At 40.7% G+C, this 20,373-nt stretch overlaps 1 protein-coding gene across 2 annotated transcripts; it reads right to left on the bottom strand.

Annotated features, from left to right (window-relative positions):
• Positions 1 to 211: 211 nt before the first annotated feature.
• tlcd3bb (TLC domain containing 3Bb) lies at positions 212 to 19,357 on the bottom strand. 2 transcript variants are annotated; one of them, XM_061909447.1, is made up of 7 exons: positions 18,815 to 19,357; positions 8,750 to 8,958; positions 8,579 to 8,662; positions 7,179 to 7,404; positions 6,652 to 6,747; positions 1,989 to 2,098; positions 212 to 1,862 (listed from the first exon to the last, which is right to left on the bottom strand). In XM_061909447.1, the coding sequence occupies exons 2-7, from the start codon at positions 8,872 to 8,874 to the stop codon at positions 1,607 to 1,609; spliced, it is 897 nt and encodes a 298-aa protein (XP_061765431.1). In that variant the 5' UTR covers positions 8,875 to 8,958; positions 18,815 to 19,357; the 3' UTR covers positions 212 to 1,606. The 2 variants fall into 2 exon arrangements, with proteins under 2 accessions (XP_061765431.1, XP_061765429.1); XM_061909445.1 differs by having other exon boundaries at positions 18,823 to 19,357.
• Positions 19,358 to 20,373: the final 1,016 nt, after the last annotated feature.

The following is a 20,373-nucleotide window of genomic DNA, read 5'->3' as shown; positions in this document are numbered from 1 at the left end:
GTCCAAAATTAATCTTAGTTTTTTCCAGTCAAAATTTTACCTAAAAATTCAACTTTACCGAAAAATTTGCTCGGAAGTAGGAACAATTTTCACAATGTCCTTATTTAATTCCTTCACCTATTATAACTTCTATTACCCTCTTGCGGCCTCCTGTGAAACAATAGCGCGGAAAGATGGCACAGAACAAAAAAACACAAACAATACGACAGAATGAGGACAGAAGTATATTTCAGATAAGTTTGAGTAACATTGCAGCCTTCGCACAAGGCTCAGAAGCATAGAGTATAATATGGATGCATAAATATGCATTCGGAACCACAAACCCAAATAAATAAATAAATAAATACAAATAAATAACAAGCATTTGGTGGAATATACAGTACATTGGTTGAAATGTTCTGGTCGGGAAGCTGTGGACACGGGAGGCTGGGTTGGGGTGTTATGTTACTCTAAGTTCAACATGCCCACAGGTAGTTGTCCAGATGTTTTGGCACACACACTGCTCTGTCTGCTCTGTCTTGATGGTTTCTTATTTTTCCCCCATATTCCTCTGACCTATTTCCAGAGATTACAGCTGCCGGTTTTAAACAAACACAAAGTGACAAATCCAGCTGCTTTGTCCACGACGACGGTTCATAGAACCTGTAGCGCAATCTGCACAATGTGAAAGGTCTTTGAAAAAAACAAAACATGTACATATCGAGAAACAAACCCACAACACTGTTTTCCCTTCAAACATGGCAACATTGCAAGTAATCAATAATGCCCTTTGACAATGCTTTGCAAAGTACCTTCTGCTAAATATGACGACGAATTGAACACAAGTGGAGGACGAGCCAACTAAAACATCCAAGGAAATTCCTTTAAAAATGTGTTGCCACTAAATGGAATGGTGTCATATCTACACGTAGCTGCGTGAGGGTAGATGGTGTAAACTAAATGGAGCGGAAGTGTCATTGATTGGTGGAAAATGAAACACTGTAATAAATAATAATACTGACATGAAAACAAGGACTTTACATAGGCTATGTACACCCGTCACGTTTGTTGCCATCTCCTCTGAGGGTGAAAAAGGTGGGAAAAAGGGGGATAAGGCAGCAGAATACAGTCTTATGAGATGATCTCAGTCTCCAGGTTGCTTACATGTCATGACAGTGACTACATAGATACAGAGAAACACTAACAAGTTGAAATACTGCTAAGCCAGGACACCCCCCCCCTTTTTTTTCCACTTTCTTCTAAACTTGAATTTGGCCTTCAGTCTACAGCAAAAATGTTCTAACATACAATATAATACATTCCTATGGACCCACTCGTCTTGAGAAGTCATGGTTTTGTTCTACAATGAAGGAAATGGTCACTATGCTTGCAAAACATCCAGGCTAGATCCTCCCTTTCCTGTTACAGTGCCTGATGACATCATTGAATGTTTCCTACAAAGCTGGAGTCGTTGAAGGCCAGCAAACCAAAAGGTCATTGGACGCCTGCAAAGACTCTAGCGTTATTTGAGGCCATCGTCTGTAGCTTTTCACCAGAGCCATATCGCTACCTCTCTCCGTGACAGTGGTACATTCTGATCTCCTCCCGCCTCCGCTCGCCACTCTTCTCAGTGAGTGGCCAGCTCGGGTTCTGTGGCGCTTGCGTTGTAGCCGTTGGCCGGCTGAGGACCTGCTGTGCCGCCCTCCGTGGTGGCGGCGCCGGCGCGTGGTCTCCAGGAGCGCGTGGAGCCCGTGAAGAGCCGCAGAGCGCCCCTGCAAATGAGGGAGAACCAATAGAGCTGGGGGGCCATGAGCAGGGAGGCCCCGAGGTTACAGTGCCAGGGCACCGACAGGGGGACCAAGTGGAACGGAATGGACGCGTACCTGCACCCGGCACAAGGGAAGACACAAGGAGTGTGTTGAAGTGAACGCTGCTTCTTGAGTGCAGGTGGGAGTTTTGAAAAGCTTGGTGAGGACATGAGAGAAGAGAGATGGAGAGAAAAGACGTACCTTCCATAGGCGTAGTAGAGGTAAGGGAAGAGGAGGACTCGACAGATGAAAAAAGTGATCAGCATTAGAGCCCCGTTCACTTTGTGCAGGAGAGTGTGTTGCTGTTTGTACTGAGAGCAGGAAACAACACAAAGAGAGAGACAGAGAGAGAGAAAAAAGAGGAGCAAGCAGTACAGTTTGGTTCAAGCGGTAATTATCTTTGAAACAAGTCTTTAAGTCTTACTGTACATTCTGCTGGGATCAAATTTGATCGCAAGAGCATGAATTTGATGACAAAATATTGTTGACAATAAGAAAATGATATGAATGCCTATGCACAATGAAAATTTGGGGATTAGTTTATCTTGAGATAATAGAACCTGTTTATGTCGACTCCCCTCTGACTGGCTTACTGACGTCTACATCCGCGCTCATTACCAAATTGGAAATTAAAACTAGCCTTTGCGTGCAGGTTCATTTGTGACTTGAGACACAAGAACGGCAGTTTCTCAACATCGCATTTTGACTTGATTTTGATTCTTCAGTTTTCATGGTGAGGTAGCAACTTGTCCAGGGTGTACCCCGCCTTCCGCCCGATTGTAGCTGAGATAGGTTCCAGTGCCCCGCCGCGACCCAGAAGGGAATAAGCAGTAGAAAAATGGATGGATGGATGGATGGAAGTTTTCATCAGGTACTTTACGCTGTTATTTACCAACACTAAGGAAATTTCAAGTCCTATAACTGACTACTTACTGCCCCTTATGCCTCCTGCCCATGCTTAAATTTTGAAGTTTATTAAACAGACATACCACAGTTTAGACAAAAGTTAGGTCTTTTTTTTTTTTAGATTTGATTATTTTATTTAAAGGGGTCATATGATGATTTTTTTTATTTGTGGTCTACCTAACATATAACAGTGGTTCATTTAGTCAAAATGTTGTATACATTACATTTTGTAGACCATTTTTCAACCGCTATCTGACCATCTCTTCACGCGTACTTATTTAAGGGCCTCCACTTCGACAGCATCCCATCAGCCATGTTGTAGTTTTTAGCGCTTCTATATGGAGTTTATTTACAGATATAAGTTACAACTAAATGCTACTGCAGTGGTTCTCAAATGGGGGTACACGTACCCCTGGGGGTACTTGAAGGTATGCCAAGGGGTACGTGAGATTTTTAAAAAATATTTTAAAAACAGCAACAATTCAGAAATCTTTTATAAATATATTTATTGAATAATACCTCAACAAAATATGAATGTAAGTTCATAAACCGTGAAAAGAAATGCAACAATGCAATATTCAGTGTTGACGGATAGATTTTTTTGTGCACATGTTCCATAAATATCGATGTTAAAGATTTCTTTTTTTGGGAAGAAATGTTTAGAAGTAAGTTCATGAATCCAGATGGATCTTTATTACAATCCCCAAAGAGGGCACTTTAAGTTAATGATTACTTCTATGTGTAGAAATCTTTATTTATAATTGAATCACTTGTTTATTTTTCAACAAGTTTTTAGTTATTTTTGTATCTTTTTTTCAGAAAAGTTTAATACAGACCCCTACAAATGAGCAATATTTCGCACTGTTATACAATTTAATAAATCAGAGACTGATGACATAGTGTTGTATTTTACTTCTTTATCTTTTTTTTCCAACCAAAAATGATTTGCTCTGATTAGGGGGTACTTGAATTTAAAAAAATGTTCACAGGGGGTACATCACTGAAAAAAAGGTTGAGAACCACTGTGCTACTATTTAATAGAAATGGCAACAGCAAAAGAGGTATGTGCATGTACGAGCCAGTCTGCCCCACAAAAAATGATAGAGAAAAAGAAGGAACTTAGACGACAACGTTAAACTACAAAGGCAGACTCGCGCAAAGCTCTTCGGGTAAAACTTTATCTTATATGGAGATATCCGCTGACCTCACCAATAGGATTCACGGCACTAGTAGGGCAAATTCCAAACAGCTCGTTTATAGAATGTATGAAGGAAGGCAAGATTGTTTTATAAATATCTCCGCCATGGTTCGATGTCACATTTTCGAGATCCATGCAGATCATAAATACACAAAAAAACTGCACTGATAGGTACATAAAGTTGGTTTTGCATACCGGGCAATGTTTAAGCGGCAATACATATCAGTGAACATTTGACATGTAAATATGTGAGATTGTAGCTAATGTTGGTGACATCGTTTCTCACTTCTTAGAGATAAGTTGGCAAACAAATACAATTTTTTCAAAATTACCTCTTTGGTTCTTAGATTTTATGTAGGCACAGGCAGTCGACCAAATATGGCGATGTTGACTTGTGCGGACGCTTTAGAGTAACAGAAAGAACCCAGTGGCATGGAACTTTGATTAGTTGGTTCCACTGTAGTGCGAATTAAAACATGGCGTTTTTGCGTGTATTGTTGGGGAACTTTTATGTGAAGTGATCACAAAATGGCATACAACCAGCAAGGAGCTGTCGATTCAGTCTCATCTAGTTTGGGGTCAAGTGGAAGAACATAGCATTATTTGGCTCAACTCAACACTGGCATGTAAACAGGGGTTCATAATATTCAGAGAGATCTTCTGATCATCCCATTAAATGTTTTTTTTTTGTTAAACTTATTGTTCATTTCTATCTTGTGTAATGGTTAATATGTATTATTATTTATTAATAATACATAATTGTTGTCTAATGTAATAAATATACATTTATATACATATTTTCCTTGGCTGAGAGGTAAAAAAAACTGTTGAAAAATTCACTTAAATATCACGAATTATGTTCTCATTATTTGTTTTGTAAATGTTTTTTAGCGTGAATGAATATTTATTATAGCTAGAAATATATAAATAACTTAAAATAATATTTTTTTAAATAAGGAATGTATTTAGGTAGCACTGTTGTAGGTACTGAATAACTCTAAAAAAAGTTGGTTCTCAGAGATGAATAAGGTATACAAATAAGAGTATAAGACATGTAAGTAAGTAACGATGGCTGGTATGTTTTCATGACTTAGGTGCAATTGTACATCTGTTACAAATCCATGTGTTAAAAAGTAATTAATGTTGTATTTCTGCATTTCATATTTCATACAGGAGCAAGTTTTGACAGGCTCAATACTGCGTTTAGGATTATTGACAGTGTGTAAAGTTTACATACCAGAATTAAACATAAAAATGACATCGTGCCAATTTTAGTTTGTTAACTGAGTGCATGTGAAGTGCCAACGAGAGGAATACACTGCAGGACGAAGGTGATCTGCTTCAGGGAGATAATGCTTAAGAAACACAAGCTTTTATTCCTCCATTCACAGTAAGAAATTGTTGTAATGTCACAGCTTGTAATGCACGGTCGTTTATCAAACAAGCACACAAACGGCCAAACGGGGCGGGTGCTGAGTGATGCCAGACAAGCTGATAGTGTATCTGCTGAACATCGAGCGTGTGTCAACGTGAGATGTTTATTCAAGCAAACTACGTTACTATGTGATGACTGGTGTTTCAGAAAGAGCTGCTGCTCGTGTTGAGAGTCAACGGGAGCCATGTGCAAGTGAAAAACAAGTTGCATGCTAGGAAGGAGCAGAGATGTGTGTCTGTGTGTGTCCCCACCAAGAGCGACAAATGAAAATGAAGAAAGCAAAGGGCGAAAAAGAAGGCACGTTTCCACCAAAAGTTTGGTTGAGCTCTCCATGGTACAGTTCAGAGCGCTGTGGTCAGCAATAAAGATAATTTACCTTTGTCTGCAGTCTGTTATCTAGTGGACTACTTCCGATTTCATTGACGATGACAAATTGTTAGCCATGAAGGGATGGGTTCCTTTTTTTATAATCATCTGCTAAACATTTTGTAGAAAATTGTTTGGTTAACGTTACGCTACAAACCAATATGTCAATCCAAACTGGTTATTCACCTTTGTAAAGGCAGCAAGAAAAGGAGGAAGCACAATGCTGTGTGTGCACGCATAGTGTACTCTCATTATTTACTCAAACTGCAGAGAGGACTACTTGGTCTAATAGAGGTAAGATGTGTTTTAGAGTTATATATGCTAACAATGTATACAATATTCTCAAAATACACAAGAAAATGTTGATAAAATAAAAATGACAATTATGAAAGGAAATGCAGAGCCACGACAAGAACATATGCGGGTTAGACAGAGGCAGTCCGGGTGGAACTAATCTGAAGGCATGTAGATTTCCAAAACTAGTGCAGAGGCAACGGAATAGTTACGTGAGATTATACTTCTACGCGACCCAAATTAATTTGAGAAACTGTTTACTGTTTTACTCAATGGGTGCTGCTACTCTGGTGATCTAAAAAGTTCAAATGGGCTAAACAGTAAAAGTGACAAACACTATATCGTCTATTTTTACAATTTGGAGAAAATATTGTCACGAGCTTTAAATGCGTTTTGATCATGTCACAATTCTGAATGGTGCGTTTATCCTTCCTTTCCCTTTCCTCTTGTGAAGTGACATGTTACCCATCAACAGTGTGTCTTGCTCTACTGTATCACAGCACTCGTTTCACTTTCACTGCTTTTGACAATAAAAAGGGTAATATACGGTCTGTACTTCATGGTGGAAACGTAGCTCTGAAAAAAAAGAAAAAAAAGAAAAAAAGATACGTAGCTCTGAAATGGCACGTGCCTACACAACAATAACACTCTTACTAAAGGCTTACTTGAATGAGTATTTTTCCTAAGCAGACGGACGGAGTGCTGAGCTCGGCCATGAACATTACGCCCTGGAAATAATCACCCTTTCCTTGACGCACAAACTAGAAGAGGGAAAGAAAGAGAGAGAGAGACAGAGGCTAATCACTGGTCCAGAAAACAATTATACTTTCTGCTCTGCTGCAGGCAGGCTGCAGAGAGCAATGGCTATAATTATGCTTGCACTGTAAATACTCTTTCAGCTGCAAGTCAACAAGCAGAAAAATGAGGGATCACATCAGTCTCAAGTAATTTCTCTAAACAGATACAATGACATTACATGCACTACACATTTTTTGAGCGTGTTCCCATATTTACATGAAAAGTACCATTTAGCTCACTCTGCATAGAAAGACACATTTTGCACCTATACAAGCAAAATGCATGTATATAAAAAACATGAATGTTAAAATGAAAAAGATTTACTCTAAATATGCAATTTCCCCCATAAACATGCACCAGCAGTTAGTCTTAAAAGAAGAGGTCAGACAGTTACCACAGAAACAGGAAAGCAGACGGTAACCATAACAACGTGGTGCAGCACCATGAGGAACTCGCGACGCAGGTAGCTGGTGAGAGCCGAGACCATGTGCTGGGGGGCAGGCGAGGCCTCCTCGTGCCCTTTGACCCTCAGCTTGTACCAGTAGCACATAAACATGGCGTAGATGTCGTACACGAAGTAGGGGACGGCGAACATGATGTACGTGCTGGTCAGCCAGTGCCTGGGGAAAGATGGCTAATAAGAAACAGCAAAGACAAATCTCCATGGAATACAGTCTTGAGGCGCTGGAGAGACAAAACTTCAGTGAAACAACTGTCAACACACTTTTTAATGTCACCTTGTGTATGTGTAGACAAACACTATGTGTCAAGGGCCTCACAATCCAGTGTTATATTTTAAATTGTTCTCAATTTTTAAGTAATGTTTGTAAGATAGGGGTGTTTAAACTTTTCCTCCAGACAATTTAATACAGAAAAATCAAAAGAATGTGGGGTCCACTTTGACATTTTTTAAATTTTGTACAACATGCAAAAATAATCCAATAGGTTGAATAAATCACAGTTGCTACAAAACTTTATTTACCTTGTCTGTGGCACTTTTATAGCGATATTGTTGTTTGTTATCCATTACTTGTTGTCGAAGTACTAGCTGCGTTCTCGCTGCGCCTTTTGTTCTTCTCACTTTTTCTGTTTTTAAAAACTTCTTTAAAAATCGTACTATATTTGTAGAATGTGCCGCACACTGGACACACCTGTAGTTGTAGAAATGTGTAAAAATGTATATCTATATAATTTTTTTTTAGCCATTTTGATAGATTGTGTTTTTAAAAAATCAAATTACTATTGATGTTGGATTAATCTGCATTAAAACAATAATTTTGACATCCATACAACATACAATATTTTAGGGGTAAAGTCTCTAAAAAACGGGTCGGCTTATATTCAGGGTTTGCATATTTATACATGCGAACCAACAGGTGGGGCCACACAAAGTTTCAAGTTTTTCTTTCTGTCACTCACAGACATCATTGAGCTGGCAACACAGAGACCCTCTTAAATAGGGAAAAAAAGTGGATGTGAGCAAGTCGGCAAACAAATGAGTTTTATGATGTTAATTTGAATATAGAGTATAGTGAGCTGCTCAGACATATGATTATCTATTGTTTGTCTTAGATTATACAATATTTTTCCAAAAACGTGTCTTGAAAAAGAGGGGTTGTCTTCCATTTGGGGCAAATGCAGTCATTTTGTTGCATGCCCGTCCCTACTTTGGATGCACCCTTCTCTATTAAGATAGAGAAGGGTGATATAACGATATAACAAAAGGCAGTTTGTGCACAGTGCTGACACCTCGAAATCGACTGAGAATGTTGTGATGGACATGGGGTGACTTACTGGTCCTCGATGATGTCATTGCAGGAAGAAGCAATAATGTAGCCAGCTGACGAAGCCATGACCGCCTGAACCGACGACACCAACCTAGAAATCGGACCATTAGCAAGGAAGATGACAATCTTTAGCACTATAAGTGTCTGCATAGAAAGTGACAGGTCCGGAGGGTCCAACCTGGCCGACACGATAACAGCATCGCCTTCGCTCCATCGCAGCGCTGGGATGGACTTGAGGCACTGCTTGGACAGAAGGAAGAGGCCGGGAAAGAACACAGAGCCAGCAGCGAGGAAGGTCAGCATGGTCCCTGGCCGTCCTGTTGGTCTTAAGAGGCAAAAAGTCCAGTGGCTAATCTGGTCCTGGAGACGTGTGACTCTTTGTCCTCCCTGGAAAAAGTGAGAAAAGGTCAAAGGGTAAAACAATCAGCTGGTATTGATCCAACTGTTGTTTGCACTTGAGGGTAAACTATCAAAGTCCAGAAACAAAACTAAATCAAGAGGACATCCGAAAGACAATCTGAATGTGGCAGAACATCTATTGTCAAACTGCAGAGTTCTGGTTAAATATGTGGTTTCTTTTATGACGATATTCTACAACAAGCAATTATTTTACTATTTACTTTTGTAAAATCTGTGATTTATTTAGCTTTGTATGCAAACTCCACACGTTCAAACTGAGATTATAACCAGGAATTCCTCAAGGCAAGGCAGACAGTTGACACATTATTACACCATATTTCCCGTGTTTTGATACAATGTATTCAACATTTACTCATCTAATTTCTTGCAAAAGGTTTTGTTTTCTTTCTAGCGTAGCCCTAATACCCCTACGTTATATATTTTACTGTAACCAGTAAAATAAACAGCCAGTTTTAAACCTCAAACAAGGAAAAACATATATCTGTCTGCAAGGTCTATAGTGATCTTGGTATTGAAGGGACACTTGGTGGTTATCGTACATGTGAAAATTAATCGGCTACTGTTCAGTATCTGACGATTTTCGTGAGAAAATATGTAAGCAACATTGCCGATTACCGCCGATCACCTGTGGCTGACACTATTTATTTTTAGTCATGTGTTTCCAAACACAGAGTGGAGTCGCTTCCCTAAGCTAATAATCACTTTTATTACACAAATTAAACTGCATTTCTTAATATCATAATAAAACATCATTATAACTGAAGGGTAGAGGTCTTTGGGCATCTTACGATACTTACACTTAGACCAGTGGTCGACAACCTTTACAATTTAAAGAGCCATTTTGACCCGTTTCACAAATGAAAGAAAACAATGGGAGCCAAAAAACTCTTTTGAAATTTAAAATGAAATAACACTGTCTAATCCCCCTCTTATCCCCACAATTTCCCCCTCTGTCTTCCTTTTTTTCTCTTTCTAGCAGCCCAGATGCACCTAATGATAGTATGAATAAATTTAATAAAGTCTAATTTAAATAAGGCAACAAGAGAAGTATCCTACACTTCTCTTTTGTAAAGTAAATCTGAACGGCCGATATGGGCATCTACATCAACTATATGATTTGCCTGAGAAGCTGGACAAGACAAAAAATAAATAAATAAATAATATAAAGTAAGATAAAAAAAAAAAAAAAATTGAAAATAAAATGAAATAACACTGCATATAAAGTTTGTTTTTGCTTCGTGCTATGTATAAACAAACTATTATGGGTTACATTTATGAAATCAATGAACAACTGCAGAGAAAACGAAATACAATTTCTGCATGCAACAAAACGTTTTTAACTCCGAAAAAGACGTCGGGTTGAAGGTTAAGTAAAATACTTATTGTTTATTTAAGTCCTCCTTGAAGTAATAAAAAAAACACAACGCCGAACTTGAATTATCCACTGGCAGAGAACCAAAAATGCCGTCCTCTCTCTCTGTGCTGTCATCCTAATGGCATCGCGCAGTCAGCTGCCAACCTGAATAATAAAATGTCTATTTCGCTGAACAATTAAAAAAATGTAAATATATGCAAAATTATAGAAAATTTAAATATTTATCATACTCGGTCAAGATGATTTCTGCTTCTGAACCGCAGAGCACAGCGTCTCCACATTAGGGCTGTATGACATCACCTTTATCTTCACACAGGATTGTAAACTCTCATCTGGGAGGCGTGTGCGATGTTTGTTTTTAATAAAGTTCATGCTGGAGAACGCTTGCTCACATACATATGTGGATCCAAATATCGACAGGACTCCAAGTGCATACTTTTTCATGTTCACATAAAAGTCGGGGATAGCGTACCAAGTTTCGAACACGAGTTTGCCTGGTTTGGGGAGGTTTTCAATATTACACCATTTGTGATTCTGAGCAAGAACGGCCTTCTGGCGTGAAACAGCTTCAAGGTCCGCTGTCAGGCGCTTTAACTTGGAAATCCACATGTGTTTGTCGGCGTCTCCGTCCTGCAGCAGCTACAATGGAGCGGAAGGTAGGGGAACACCCTGGACAAGTCGCCACCTCATCACAGGGCCAACACAGATAGACAGACAACATTCACACTCAGATTCACACACTAGGATCAATTTAGTGTTGCCACTAGGACCACTTTAGTGTTGCCAATCAACCTATCCCCAGGTGCATGTCTTTGGAGGTGGGAGGAAGCCTGAGTACAAGGAGGGAACCCAGGCAGTCACGGTGAAAACAGGCAAACTCCACACAGAAATATCCCGAGCGCAGGATGAAACCCAGGTCCTTTGTATTGTTTATTCAGAAAAATTAAATAACAAATAAAGATAGAATACTATTAACCGCAACATGGAAGTGTAAAAAAAACTCAACATTTCAATTTGTACACTTTCAGAATGTGCTTGTTCTATTTTTGTCTTCATTTTTAAGTTATCGTGTCGTGATTTTACTAGTCCGGCCCACTTGGGAGTATATTTTAAATGAGTTTGACACCCCTGATCGAGAGTTTGTGCGTTGCTTGCTGCACAACAGCCACCTTGGCTTGGTTAACCACAGCTTTTTTTCCCCACTTCAGGGAAGAAGTCACGTGACAGAATAAAAGCAATACGCAGGGACAGGGGTTAGTACACGTGCCTCACAATAGGGAGGTCCTGGGGTCTTTTTTTGTGGAGTTTGCGTGTTCTCCCCGTGACTGCGTGAGGTTCCCTCCGGGTACCAAGGCTTCCTCCCACCTCCAAAAACATGCACCTGGGGATAGGTTGAATGGCAACTCTAAATTTGCCCTACAGTGTGAATGTTGTCTGTTTATCTGTGTTTGCCCTGCAATGAGGTGGTGACTTGTCCAGGGTGTATAATTGCCATCCTTGAGACCTTTGAATTCGTGAGATGATAATAATCCGCTAATGAATGAGTATATCCTTTCGGCCACCGTGTTTAATGGAGAAGTCTGATCTACAAAATTTGCAGGCAGCCTACCACTTTCCCTTCAAACTGTTCTGGATGAATTGTAATTATTTTTTCCAATCATTTTGGAACTTGCAAGCGTACTTCTTCTTCTTACTCGTCATCGCCATGTCTCTTCTTCGTTCTTCTGTTTCGTCTCTTTTACGTTTTTGGACATTACTACTTGCCATAGTTTTGAAGCAATGCATGATGGGAATCCGGATGTTGTGTGTCAGTGTACTAACGTGCTGGCTGGAATAAACACCCGCTGAGAAATAGCTCCGTGCCTGCCTACTTTATGGGTTATAGATAAACCTATGCATAACAGATACATATATAATAGTCTCCTTTTCAGTTGAGAGAGGACGCTGAAGGCAGTGCTTTTAAGGCACACCCCCAATATTGTTGTCCGGGTGGAAATAGGGAGAAATTCGGGAAACTGGTTGCCTCGGGAGATTTTCGGGAGGGGCACTGATATTCGGGAGTCTCCCGGGAAAATCGGAAGGGTTGGCTAGTATGCCAGGATGTAGTAGCCCGTCTTCTGGCCGAATGCAGCTTAGATAGGTTCCAGCACCACCCACGACCTCGTAAGGAAGTGTTTTTCAATCTTTTTTGAGCCAAAGCACATTTTTTGCGTTGAAAAAATCCGTAGGCACACCACCAGCAGAAATCATTAAAAAACGAAACTCAGTTGACGGTAAAAAAGTTGTCGTTGCAATTGTTGGATATGACTTAAAGCAAAACCAAGCATGCATCAATATAGCTATTGTCTCAAAGTAGGTGAACTATCACCACCTGTCACATCACACTCTGACTTACTTTGGGTTTATTGCTGTTTTAGTGTGTGTAGTGTTTTAGTTCTTGTCTTGCGCTCCTATTTTGGTGTCTTTTTCTCTTTTTTTTGGTATTTTCATGTATCAGTTTCATTCTACAATGAGGTGGCGACTTGTCCAGGGTGTACGCCGCCTTCCCCCCGGTTGTAGTTGAGATAGGCACCAGCGCCCCCCGCAACCCCAAAGGGAATAAGCGGTAGAAAATGGATGGATGAATGGACAAGCTTCATGTCTTCATTTGAGCGATGTTTCCCCCAGCTACTTCGTTTTAGCACTCAAGAATATTTCAGTTTGTATTTAACCTTCTATGTGGGGATATTGTTGAATGTCATGTCATGTTCGGATGTACATTGAATTTGCTCCACAGTAAATTTTTGCTGTTGTCCAGCATTCTCTTTTAGTTTACTTTGTAAACCAGTTCAGTTGTAGTTCCGTTCTGCATAGCCTTCCCTAAACTTCAATGCCTTTTCTTAGGGGCACTCACCTTTTGTTTATATTTGGTTTAAAGGCCTACTGAAATTAGATTTTCTTATTTAAACGGGAATGGCAGGTCCATTCTATGTGTCATTCTTGATCATTTTGCGATATTGCCATATTTTCGCTGAAATAATTTAGTAGAAAACATCGACGATAAAGTTTGCAACTTTTGCGTCGCTAATAGAAAAGCCCTGCCTTTACCGGAAGTATGTGTGCGTGACGTCACTGGTTGCAGGACTCCACACATATTCACATTGTTTATAATGGGAGCCACCAGCAATAAGAGCAATTCGGACCGAGAAAGCGACAAATTCCTCATTAATTTGATCGAGGATGAAAGATTCGTGAATTAGGATACTGATAATGAAGGACTAGAAAAAAAATTATTTTTTTTTTTTTTTTTAAAAAGGACATTTCTGGGCGGCGGCAGTGTGAGCGTTTCAGATGTAATTAGACACATTTACTAGGATAATTCTGGAAGATCCCTTATCTGCTTGTTCTTTTAATAGCGTTTTAGTGAGATTCTAAAGACATACCTCGAGGTCGGATGGCTGCGGTGAACACGCAGTGTCTCAGAGAGAAGCCGAAGAGCCAAGCTCATAGCTACCTTTTTTGACAGCTACTGCAGGAGGAAGTCCCATAATCCACTGATTTCTCCGGTAAGACTTAATATCACAATTTTCCCATCCAAAGACATGCTAGTTGACATAGAGAAAACATGTTCGCTTGACCGCTTTGCTTCACAACAAACAAAGAAACACCGGCTGTGTCTCGGTGCTAAAGACAGCTGCAATCCACCGCTTTCCACCAACAGCATTGTTCTTTATAGTCTCCATTATTAAATGGACAAATTGAAAAAGATTCAGCAACACAGATGTCCAAAATACTGTGTAATTACGCCATGAACAGAGACGACTTCTAGCCGTGTTTGGTGCCTCGCTAATATATCCCCTCCAACACGTCTCCCGTCCAAAGGCAAAACCTAGTAATTAACTTCTAGCTGATTTTGAGAAAACAAAGGAAAACCAATCTATCTTGATGCTGTCTTACAAAGATCTACAAAGTCGTTTTTCTTGAGCTTTCATTTTCTTGCCGATCGAACCATGGATTGAATCTGCTCTCATGAACCACACTGTGCCCTTTCTCCAGATATTTTATCACAATCTCGGGTGGGCCCCATTCTGCGTTTGCACATTGGGCAAAAGCTGTGTACAGCGCCCAGTTTTTATTTTGACCTCCACAGTTATCTGCCCAAAAGAGTATGCAAGGGGAAGAATCAAGAACAATACATTTAATGAAGGTACTTGCAACGTCCTGGGCCAATCTTCCAAATATCCCCTCGTGCCATAATATCACATAAGCAGGCTGACCATTGGCCCCCATTCGTGCAAATGTCTCATTAAAGACAATAAGGCGACTGACAAAGAAGCTTCGATTGGTCCCTTGAGATACTAGGTTTTTCTGTTGTATCTACGCGGTTATGTGGTAGTTGCTAGGTCCTGCCATGCGCCTAACAGCTTTCTTACGGAACAAATTACAATATCGCATACACTAATGTAAAGCATAACACCTAGGAACTCCAAAATTATTATCAGCTCAGTTTTGACCAAAATTGAGTTACTGGGTTTTGCCTTTGGACGGGAGACGTGACGTCTTGTGTACGGCGTCATCATTCCGCAATGTTTTCAACAAGAAACTTGCGGGAAATTTAAAATTGCAATTTAGTTAACTAAAAAGGCTGTATTGGCATGTGTTGCAATGTTAATATTTCATCATTGATATATAAACTATCAGACTGCGTGGTCGGTAGTAGTGGGTTTCAGTAGGCCTTTAAGCATCAGACACCTTTTTACCTACATGCTGCCTCCTGCTGTTTCCGACATTTACAAAGCAATTAGCTACCGGCTACCACCTTCTGATATGGAAGAGTATAACGTGATAAATCTGCCAATCTCCGGACAGTACATAAACTCAACAACAACACATCATTTGCAGACTATAATTACTGGTTTGCAAAACATATTTTTAACCCAAATAGGTGAAACTAGATAATCTCCCACGGCACACCAGACTGCATCTCGCGGCACACTAGTGTGCCGTTTGAAAAACACTGTCGTAAGGGACACGCGGTAGGAAATGGACGGAGGCTGCAGGCCATTGAAAAGCAAGTTGTGAGCCACGAATTGACCCGTGACCTGTACTTTGGACACCCATGAAGTCAGATCAGATCAGACCACCATTAACTGTGTATTTACGTGCTATTAGTGATGGGTCCGGCAACACTGATGCATCGGCGCATGCGTCGAGCTCATAGAACAAAACCCTGTGTCGGTGCGTGTACCGCTTATGAAAGTCACGTGACCGATCATGAGTGTTTTGGTCAAGTGACCGATACGCGAATTGCGTCGCACTGGCACCTGCGCGCCAACTTGTTTATAACGAAGTGTATTTTTCAATGAAATGCTGCTGCCAACAGAATCGCCGCACTTCTGTCGTTGTTTAATTGTCATTTATCGTCGTCGGAGATCATGGAGCAGTCTTAGGCAAAAAAAAAGATTTCTGCCATGTGGGAATATTTTGATCTTATATCGGAAAAAAAGTATTTGTGTTAATTTTCTTGTCGTTTCATCCTGTTCTCTCAAAGTTTCTACTCGATCTGCTATTAGGGCTGTAACGGTACGTGTATTTGTATCTGTATTGTCCCACCCACACAACCATCTGGTTATATTAAAAAGCAATAACAGCTAACCCCTTCGATAGCTCAATTGGTAGCGTGGAGGACTGAACTTGCTATTGCTGAGTTCTGTAGGGCACTGGTTCAAATCCAGCTCGATGGATCTCTGTTTACGTTTTTGCCATGAATTGATTAACGTGGACCCCGACCTAAACAAGTTGAAAAACGTATTCGGGTCTTACCATTTAGTGCTCAATTTTACGGAATATGTACCGAACTGTTCAATCAACTAAGTTTAAATCAATCAATCAAAAGTGCGTATTCAGAGCGCATGTATTTAAAAAAAATAAATAAAAAAAATTCCCAGTCCATAAGTATCCTCATTCACAACACGTTCTCTTAGATCTCAATGTTATGATACATGCTCACATTATTAATTGACTGTATCTAAAACAGATATAAAATATTTTTATTTAAATGAAGATATTAAATAATCCTAAATGAAATACAATGACTTGGTTTATATTATTGTATATACTAGGTCAGTGGTTTCAAACTCATTTTAGATGGGGGGCCACATGGAGAAAAATCTACTCCCAAGTGGGCTGGACTGATAAAATCCCTGCACGATAACTTAAAAAGAAAGACACCTTCTGTGTTTAAAAATAGAAGCACATTCTGAAAATGGGTTGTTTTTTATACACTTACATGTTGCGGTTAATAGTATTCTATGTTTATTTGTAGTTATTTATATTTTCTGAATGAATGATTTGATAATGTTCATCAGTGAACTCAATGGTGTTCATTTTCAATTTATCAAGACAAAAAATATCAAAATCAGATTACAGTATGCCATGTACAGTGTGTAGTTTGATCATTTTCCTCGATTGATGTACTAACATCATGTGGTTTATTTTGTACATATGTACCATCATCCAGAGATACAAATAATTGCTATTGCAACATCCAATAGACACATGTAGAAGAGCTGTTTCTTTCATTCAAAAATTTCAGGTTAACTTGTATACTTAGCAAACTCATGCCGCGAGCCGGATAAAACCTGGCTCAGGCCCGCGGGCCGTACGTTTGACACCCTTGTACTAGGTCATAAAATCAATGTCAGTTGAGTCGGCCCATAGGTTGCCTGTAGGGATTTTTAATGTCCAGCAGATGTCAGTACTTAGTGACACAGTATTGACACAGTATCAATACAGTTTTGCAATGTGTCGAAACGATACATGACGCCTCATCAACCCATCACTATGTGCTATTCGTTTTGTTCACAATGGACTTTGTGACTCATTTAAAGGCCTACTGAAACCCACTACTACCCACCACGCAGTCTGATAGTTGATATATCAATGATGAAAGATTAACATTGCAACACATGCCAATATGGCCTTTTTTGTTTACTAAATTGCAATTTTAAATTTCCTGGGAGTTTTTTCTTGAAAACGTCGCGTAATGATGACGTGTACGCTTGACGTCACAGCCTTCTAGGAAATGTGAGCGCTGCGCACACACACAACTAAAAGTCGTCTGCTTTAACCGCATAATTACACAGTATTTTGGAGATCTGTGTTGCTGACCCCTTTGCAATTTGTTCAATTAATATTGAAGAAGTCAAAGTAGAAAGATGGAGTTGGGAAGCTTTAGCCGTTAGCCATACAAACACATGGTGATTTCTTGTTTAAAATTCACGGAGGTGAAACTTTACTATGAATCACAGCGAACATGGATACCAACCGAATGTCAACCAGCAGGTTTCGGTGAGAAAATTGTGGTAAAAAGTCGCTTCTTACCGGAGATCAGCTGAGCTTGTGCCGTCCATAAAGCTGCCGTCGACTTCCCTGAGACACTGCGAATCAACACACCCGTGGACACACACCTCTGACTATCAGGTACTGTTAAACTCAATAAAACGCTAGCAACACAATAGAAAGATAAGGGATTTCCCAGAATGATCCTAATAAATGAGTCTAAAAACATCTGAATCCGTCCCAATGCAATCGCGTTTTTTTTTTTCCTAGTTCATTGCTATCAATATCCTCAAACACGAATCTTTCATCATCGCTCAAATTAATGGTGAAATTGTATTTTTCTCGGTCCGAATAGCTCTTTTTGTTGGAGGCTCCCATTAAAAACATTGTGAAGATGTGAGGAGCCATCAACATGTGACGTCATCGCCTGCGACTTCCGGTAGAGGCAGGGCTTTTCTCCAGTTGGAACTCTATCGTAGATGTTCTCTACTAAATCCTTTCAGCAAAAATATGGCAATATCGCGAAATGATCAAGTATGACACGTAGAATGGACCTGCTATCCCCATTTAAATAAGAAAATCTCATTTCAGTAAGCTTTAAAAAAAAAAAAAGTCCCATTATTGACATTGCGCCATTTTGAACCCCCAAATAACGGATGTGCTGAAAAGTGTTATCTATAATGCAAGTCCAAAAATGTCACAAGAAGCTTGGGCTTAGCGGCAAGGGCGGAATAATATAAGTTTCTTTGAATAGAAACAAAGTGAGAAGAGATGACGTTTAATGTCAGGCGTGGAAGTGCGCATATGTCATGTCTCGACGTGCAAGGCATGACCAAATGTGCGCTAACAATGACGTTAGCTAACGCTAGCTTACACTGTCAGTCCGTCCCCGCCGGCTAAAAAGGCTTCACTTTGTCAGCCTTCTGTTTTTCAAACAAAACAAGACGGCAGCCTCTCACCGCCAGGCGGGGACACCAAGCAAAACTGTTTAAAGCAGCCGCGGCGTTTCGTTACACGGGACGGAGAGTTTTGTTAGCATGTTACTTGTTTGTAGTGGTTAGCATTGGGCTAATGTTACATGTACACACATATCATCCACATTCACAAAGAAAGAAGATTTATATCTACGCAGAGACCGGGGGTGGGGTCCAGTCAGCGTCCGGTTGAAACCCGCGTCCTGTGGAAAGCGTTTAAAGTGGTCCCGGGGGTCTCCTCCACGACGATCCACATGTTTGTGCGGCCACTTCGACGACGCCTGAAGGGTTAGCAGCGGCGCGCTAACGCTAGCTTGCAGCAAGTTAGATCGAAATCAACAGCGACTAGTAGCTTCCTTTTTTTTTGGTTTTAATCGTCTCATAGAAAAACAGCAAACACTTTTTTTTTTTAATTCAAAGCCCCGGGTGTCAGTCCGAAGACGTCGGCTGCTGGTCCGGCGTCTGTGTCATCGCATCTGTCTGAGTGTGATGCCACTGCTGCCTCGCAGATGCGACGTTTGACTCAACACAGCGGACTGCTGCGCCAGCTACTTGCTAGCAGCAGCTTGTGGCGTGACGGCGAGCTTTTGGCAACACTTCCACACCATTCTCTCCACCCGCACTTCATGTGCGCGTTGGACATAAAGAAAGTCCCCACCCCAAACACGTCAAAAGGTGCAACACATCAAGTGTACGCCGGTCAAGGCAGGGCACCGTTTTATGACAGACATATGTCATCTGCACCCCTTTAAAATAGAAGAAAATTATAGGGTGTTTACGATTTAAAAAGGAAAAACATGAAGAATCCGTGTTATTGGACGTTAATTTACAGGAAAAAAACAGATTTTTTTTTTTTGGTGTGCAAAAGCTATAAAAAAAAAGTCCGCAATAAATTAGAATTGCAACAAGTCGACATTCAATCAAACATGATACACCCATCTATTTTGTTGGTTGGGGGGCGCATAATAAATGAAAATAAAATATTTTCTACTAAAGACATGCACCTGGGGATAGGTTGATTGGCAACACTAAATTGGCCCTATAGTGTGTGAATGTTGTCTGTCTATCTGTGTTGGCCCTGCGATGAGGTGGCGACTTGTCCAGAGTGTACGACGCCTTCCACCCGATTGTAGCTGAGATAGGCGCCAGCGCCCCCCGCAACCCCAAAAGGGAATAAGCGGTAGAAAATGGATGGATGGATCGATTATTTAGCATACCACTAGTTCAGGGGGTGGCAGCACAGTGGGACAGGGGTTAGTGCATGTGCCTCACATTACGGAGGTCCTGATAGTACTGGGTTCAATCCCGGGCTCAGGATCTTTCTGTGTGGAGTTTGCATGTCCTCCCCGTGACTGCGTGGGTTCCCTCTGGGTACTCCGGCTTCCTCCCACTTCCAAAGACATGCACCTGGGGATAGGTTGATTGGCAACACTAAATTGGCCCTAGTGTGTGAATGTTCTCTGTCTATCTGTGTTGGCCCTGCGATGAGGGGCCGACTTGTCCAGAGTGTACGACGCCTTCCACCCGATTGTAGCTGAGATAGGCGCCAGCGCCCCCCGCAACCCCAAAAGGGAATAAGCGGTAGAAAATGGATGGATCGATTATTTAGCATACCACTAGATCAGGGGGTGGCAGCACAGTGGTACAGGGGTTAGTGCATGTGCCTCACATTACGGAGGTCCTGATAGTACTGGGTTCAATCCCGGGCTCAGG

Source organism: Nerophis ophidion, linkage group LG08 (assembly GCF_033978795.1).
Source record: "Nerophis ophidion isolate RoL-2023_Sa linkage group LG08, RoL_Noph_v1.0, whole genome shotgun sequence".
In the NCBI taxonomy this organism is placed as follows: Eukaryota; Metazoa; Chordata; class Actinopteri; order Syngnathiformes; family Syngnathidae; genus Nerophis; species Nerophis ophidion.
Note: the sequence above shows the minus strand (reverse complement) of the source record. Positions and strands in the feature narration are given on the sequence as shown.

Coding starts and splice junctions, on each gene's coding strand:
- tlcd3bb (XM_061909447.1), bottom strand. CDS start 8,874: ATGCTGACCTTCCTCGCTGCTGGCTCTGTGTTCTTTCCCGGCCTCTTC. Junction 8,663..8,749: donor GCTGTTATCGTGTCGGCCAG/GTTGGACCCTCC, acceptor TCCGATTTCTAG/GTTGGTGTCGTCGGTTCAGG. Junction 7,405..8,578: donor AATGACATCATCGAGGACCA/GTAAGTCACCCC, acceptor ATCTTTCCCCAG/GCACTGGCTGACCAGCACGT.